General features: G+C 38.9%; 1 protein-coding gene across 1 annotated transcript; it reads right to left on the bottom strand.

Annotated features, from left to right (window-relative positions):
• Positions 1 to 3,081: 3,081 nt before the first annotated feature.
• On the bottom strand, positions 3,082 to 5,128 carry LOC149231733 (uncharacterized). The gene has a single exon (XM_089376360.1). It carries the CDS (start codon positions 4,869 to 4,871, stop codon positions 3,201 to 3,203), a length of 1,671 nt encoding a protein of 556 aa, XP_089232486.1. The 5' UTR covers positions 4,872 to 5,128; the 3' UTR covers positions 3,082 to 3,200.
• Positions 5,129 to 6,672: the final 1,544 nt, after the last annotated feature.

Below are 6,672 nucleotides of genomic sequence, written 5' to 3'. Positions count from 1 at the left end.
ATGGGTGCAAAGAAGGCTCTTGCAGCTTCAAACTCTCTATCACTATGCTAGAACTGGAACTATTGTAACTAGCTTGCTCAAGGCATAGAGGCAAGCTTTTATAGATAGAGAAGAAAGAGATAGGATCAACCACATTATTCATGGGATTGGCTTTATCACTTGGAAACTTCCATGAAAGGTGGCAAACCACTTTCCCTTCTATGGAGATTCGAAGCCAAACCATCCTAGCTCAACATAGATTCAGTTGGTGAATGGGTTGAAGAGAACCTTCGGGAGCTCGTTGGTTAAAAAATTTACTCAATTCGGTTGGCGCGAGTGTGACTCTGAGACAGAGCGCCAATGGCGCGCCCTTTTTAGAGGATTTCCCTCATTGGCGCGGGAAGTGAACTGTGGGCCCGCGCTAATGCAAAAAGAGCTGTTTTCATGGGTATTTTGCAGGAGATGTCTTCAGGGCATATGAAGCTCATACTTAGAGGAATATGATGCAAGTGGTTTCAGGGCATGTCACTTCTCACAGGTCCCAGAATGAGTCCTCCAATGTGCGGGTGAGAGGTAATAGGGACGGTGACAAACGGTGACAAATTGCTGTGTAACAATTCTACTCGACCTTGACTTCCCTTGCTTATTTTTTGGTTGGTTTGCCACTTTTTTATGGTTTTTCAACTCTTGAATGGAGGAATCACTTCCCTAGTTTATCCTCTTCTTTTGTGCTTCTTGTTAACATTTTTCCTATTCCCTCCATTGATCCTAGAAGTTTTGGAGATGCCCTTTTTACTTCTTTCTCCATCCTTTCAAAACTTGACAGAGTGGATAGAATGCGTTGGATCTGAAGATGAACTACATTATCATTGGGAACTTCCTTTATTAGTGCGCCTTCATGAATTTCTCCATCTTGTCCTTCTATCATTTTTCCATCTCCTTCAATCATGTTCTCATCTTGTTCCAGAGTTTCTATATCAATGCTTGGCTCCTCTTGAACTAAATCATCCTGGGATAATGTTTCAAATGGGTTGGTTGAGGAGGTAGCACCATTCTGAGTTGATGGTTTAGAATTCTTGGCCCCACTTTTCCCTCGATTGGCTCCTTTCTTTTGAGTATGTCATTTATTTTCTTGAGAAGTTACTCCATTCCCATTTCCAACCTACGTTTCGCTATAGTCACGAGAAAAGTACCCGTAATCATGGCAACTCTTGCACTTAAACAATTTTTTTTCATAATTTAGAGGTTGAATATGTTTCCATTCTCCTTGGGTTAGAACAATCTCAAAAGGAAGGCTTTTCTCCAAATCTGCCTCTACGCAGATTTTGGCACTTGCAAACTATTGACCTTTTGGCTCTGCACAATCTATATACCTTCCTACTCCATTTCCAATCACTTTCAAGCATTCATTGCTCCAACAATGCAAGGGTTACTGAGGTAGTTTAACCCATATCAACATCATTGTGGGGATGCCCTTGTCTTGGTTGAAATCCAAGGACCAGGCATTCCAATACATTCCCCTTAAGCCAAAAAAATTGACTCGTTCCTAAAACCAATGTCCCTCTCCTCCTTACATTCAAAGAGGAAAATGAAAAAACCATTGTCAACCACAAATACACCTAGGTTTCCTTTCATCATGGACTTCCATGATTTTTCAGCCCACTAATTGAGAGATTTGGGCAAGGACCACATGCCCATGAACTTCCCGACCAAGGCTCTGTCAGAGAAGGTTGAAGAAGTCTTTTGAAAGCCTGAAGGAAGCGCTACTGATGGGATGTTCTCTGTTTTTTTGACAAATTTGGTATGTTTCTCTTTTTGGCATGGGGTTGGATTTGAGCTTCGATATCAAGGCATGAAAGGTCGCAGGCTCATCACCCGAGGGAAAGGCCCCACCTGGATTTGTCACCATTGAGAATCAACGAGAAAGCACTTGCAATGGAGGTTCTGTGAATCACAACAACGACATTGGGTTGCACTCAAATAAACTTTCCCAAACCCAAAATAAATCTATACTAGTTATTAACCTTTTACTTCATAAATTTTAAACATACAATAATATTTTGCAGATTTGAATAATAATAAATTAGATTATTAAAATATTTTTATTAAATATTTTTTCATTAAAATTAAAATTTCTTGCCCACGGGATGTATTATTAAGTCACTGCATGATGTGAAAGTTAATGGTTTGAAACTTTGTGGGCAAAAATCTAGTCATGTTAAGGGTTGGTGTGCGATCCCAAGGTAACTTTGATGACTTAGATGCCCATAGATGCTAATTTCTCAAGCCACAAATTAAACTTGAAATAATCTCTAAAACTCAAAAAACTTGACAAAACAAACATAAATTAAATTTATTATTTTTTATATTTAAAATAAATAAATTTTAATTATATGTTACATTATTTTTATTAACTAATTCGCAAGAATTTGAAACAACGACCTTTTTACAAAAGTATTTTAACAGTACACTATTCACCACTAATTTGAATCCACACAAACATTAATTACATATTATTAACCAAATATTTCATTATGTATATTTAAATAAATTTATTATTTTTTAAACAAATATTAATTAATACATCCGTAAAAATAAATGCTAATTAATACATTACATGCTTCAATAGAAAGAGTTCAAATGGTGGAAAAACATCATCAACCATCAAAAGCAAGATGCCATATTTGCCATACATGGTCGCTGGATTTCTCAGTGTGTGGTGGTCTACACCATAGTTAGCTGAATCATAGAATAAGAGTATTTAAATTTCGCCAAACACTTGGGCTTCCAAAAACAAATGAGCTGGACTCCATCCTTGGTTTGTGAGACATATGCAAACGAAAAAGACTAATTTGTGAGACATATGCAAACGAAAAAGACTAACATACAAGTTAAGTGATACTCATAAAAATTAAAGGTATTATATTACTGATGAGAGTTTACTCTTTCATATTGCAAATGGATAAAATCATGTTCGTAATGTTGGGTACCATCATGGTCAAATACATTTCAGATACCAAGCATATTTTACTTAATTATTATCATGTCTTTTACCGATTGATAATTTGGTGAAAATCAGAGTGAAACTTGAATATACAGTGGCATTAGTGTTTGCAGTTGATAAACCAAGTATTGGTGTTAATGCTTGAAAGTTCAGCGTATACAATAATGGAACTGTAAATTATGTATAACAATGAATCAATTACAGACAATTGTCTGCCTTACAATGGCAACCAAGGTAGTGCCCCCACTGGGAAGTCTGAATCACATCCCCTGCTAAATCCAATTCCCTTTCCTGTCTTATTATCTGCTTCATCATCTTTACTCAAATTGATATGATTATTGTACAAGAACAATCCCTGTTTCTGGAAGATGCCCATCAACCAAGGCTGCAAATAAGGAGGGCTCTGGGTCTGGCCATTGGAAATTCCATGAGAATCTGCTGCATTAACACCCAAATTATTGAGGTTGCCAGCATCACAGTCATCATCAACAGGGGCAGGCAAGTTTAGGTCTAACAGCTCCACTCTTGCATGCATCTGCTCCTGCTGCATAGGGGTATCCTTGTTGCTAGAAATGGTACTAACAGTATCAGAAGCTCCAGCACCACCCCAATGGCGTCTTTTGTGACCTCCCAAAGCCTGACCCGAAGAAAAGACTCTGTGACAGATTGAGCATTCATGAACCCTTGGAGTCTTCTTCCTTGGAAAGGCAGCAGCCTCCATTGTCCTTGTTTCATCCCTCGCTCTGACACAGGAATCCTTATTCCTCTCCTTGGGCTGAGGCTTGTAGAGATTGCCAGGCAGTTCGGAATCCGACCCATGAATCAGCTCCTCATCAGTAATATCTTCCTGTAGACTCTCGTTCTCGTCCTCTATCTGTGAAAAAGAGCTCTTGACATTCTTGTGGCTAGTCCTGTGGCCACCCAGAGCCTGATAGGATTGAAAACCCTTATTGCAAGTGGTGCATCTGTACCTGGCCTTCTTGACCTCATCGTCATCATAAAGCACGGCATTTCCATCAATTTTCTTAGATTTAGGCTCTTTCCTGATGCATTTCGGAAGCTGGAAACCAGTGTTGGGAAGCTTGAGGTCACCCGGTACAGGCTCCCCAGCCACTTGGGCTTGTGGGTCTGTAGCAGTGTTTACTCCTCTTGCAAGCATTACAAGACACATTGCAATGTCCTCTTCTTCACTATTGGTGTCCAAAGCAAATTGCTTATGGGGATTAATAAGTTGGATTTCATACCTGGGTCTCTTGGATCTCTTTCCCTTCATCCACTTATCAAATCTGCCTGAATTCCCACTTGGATGATCAATCTCTGTCTCAATCGCACAATCACTCTCACTTACTTTTCCGACCTGATCCTGCGTCTCGTGTTTCTGCGATTCTTCAAGATGGGAATCACTACTATCTTGATGGGTCTCAGAGTGGCAACTCATGTGACCAAACAGTCCTTCCCAGGAACTGAATTCCTTCCCACACAGATCACAATTTATAGAAGAATCGATGGGTTTGGAATCGAACCTGTGACCCAACAGAAACGGGTAGTCCTGATCTTCAAACCGCCAACTGCGCTTCGGATTTCTTCGCAGATCATACATTAGATTACTTCCATTACCATCCAGTCCCTCTTCATCCTTCTCCTTTTTCTGCATTAATTTGTGATCCCAAGCCCCGGAACCCTTGCTCTTCTGAACTTCAGTTTCGGTGAGTATCTCTGGAGCGATGGAGGTGGGGACGTGGACTCTCATGTGACCGCCAAGAGCTCTTCCTGAGACGAATCCCTTGCTGCAAATCTTGCACAAGTAGCTCAACTGGTGCTCTGCTCCCTGTTTCTTGAACACGTCCATGGCTTGAGCGCTTTGGTACAACATATCCACTTTGGTCATGCTGTAAACTCTTCAACAACCTTCAATACCGAGCTTCCTTTCCACACAGAGAGTATAAACAATAAACCAATGGAGTGATAGTTGAAGCAATTCAAAGAATGGTATGCCTATGAGCTTCTTCAACACGGAGTAGCGCTAAATTAACGAAACCGCCGACTTAATTTCATAAGAAACACCTTCCCTGAATGGAATGGAATGGATTGGATTGGCCGGCTTGTATTGAGTAACTTGAAGGGGAAGGAATGAAAGAGGAAGCAAAAATGAGAAAAAGCATCGACATGGACGGTGGAGTGCGGAAGTCTTCTGCACTTTGATCCTCAACCACGCACGATTCCTTTCCCATTCACGCGCCCTACGCATTGACTTCAACTGTTCTGTCTCCTGATCCACACTCAAACCCAACTGCCCCATAGACTGAATCGTGTCCGACTGGATATGCTAACTTGGCAATGGCCATGCCACAGTGCCACCGTACTTCATCTCGCCGACTGTATTTCCGCTTTGGTCATTGTTGTCGTCATTTATTTTGTTTTTTTATTTCACTTAACGAAGTTGCTGCTCTCACCCGTGTTCAGCTGACGGAGAGCTTCCTTGAACGGAATGTCCGCAGTGAGAGTCGGTCACCAACGTGACGCCATCATTTCACGGGGGCGCCCTAACATGTTGGGAGAGAAAGTGAAGTGAGATGGGTCCAGAATCCAAACTTCCAACTCTTATCCACGTTACGTCCACTACGCCATCTCAGGTTCTTTCTAGGTAGTTTCCGCCAATGTAATAACACGCAGGGTACACACTTCATTTTGAACTTAAATATAATATATAAAAATAAAATATATTATGTGTTTGTGAAGAGATGTGCGGTTATATTATGTTATGTAAATATTTTGACTTGATAAATTATATAAAAATGAAAATAAATAAATAGATAATTATAATAATAATTTGAGATCTACTTAGTGTTCAGATATCAAATTTGTTGAGTTGTAAACTTTTTTTAGAGTTAAAAAAGATTTGATCCCTCTTGGCGTTTAGTAGATCTCGTGTTAAGATGGATCTAGGCTAATGGTATATATATAAAAAATAATTTTAAATATAGTATATAAAGATAATAATAAAGTAAGAGATATTTTTTTATATTTTAAAAAATTATTTAATGGAGATGTTTTTATGTTAATTTTGAGTTAATAGGCCATCTACAACATAAAATGGAGGTGATGTTGTTCCATAACATTACATATAATAAAACAATACTTATATTTACAAATTAAAAAATAGTAATAACAAAAAAACTTTCAATGTCGGAAAAAGGATAGTGAGTCTCAATGTGCTTTGATCTTGCAGGGTACATAAGATCGTTAGCTAGTTTGATGGAGATTTGATTATCACATTTGATAATTGTTAGCATTTTCTATTCTTCTTCCGACATCTTCAACACTACATAAAGCTTTGTATTTAGCTTCAGTTGATGATAAAGAGACAGTAGGTTGTTTATTGTTGTTGCATGACATGATCCCAGATCCAAGGATGAATGCACATCATGAAGTTGATTTTTTGTCATTAGGATTTCCAACCCAATCTGAATCAAAATAACTTTCCATCTCAATGTCAAAATCATCAACATATTTAATACAAAAATTAACAGTCCCTTTGAGATACTAAAGGACTCTCTTTGCTACTTTCCAATGGCTTTCAAGAGGCTTGGCAATGAACTGAATCAAGATATCTAAATATACTATGTTTGGCTTGGTTGTACTGAGACAATTTAGACTTCCCACCAACTAACGATACAGAGTACCATCCA

Source organism: Pinus tabuliformis, chromosome J, assembly GCF_031772625.1.
Source record: "Pinus tabuliformis cultivar Carrire ecotype Pingquan chromosome J, CPIR1, whole genome shotgun sequence".
NCBI classification, from domain to species: domain Eukaryota; kingdom Viridiplantae; phylum Streptophyta; class Pinopsida; order Pinales; family Pinaceae; genus Pinus; species Pinus tabuliformis.
This window is presented reverse-complemented; position numbering and strand designations above follow the sequence as displayed.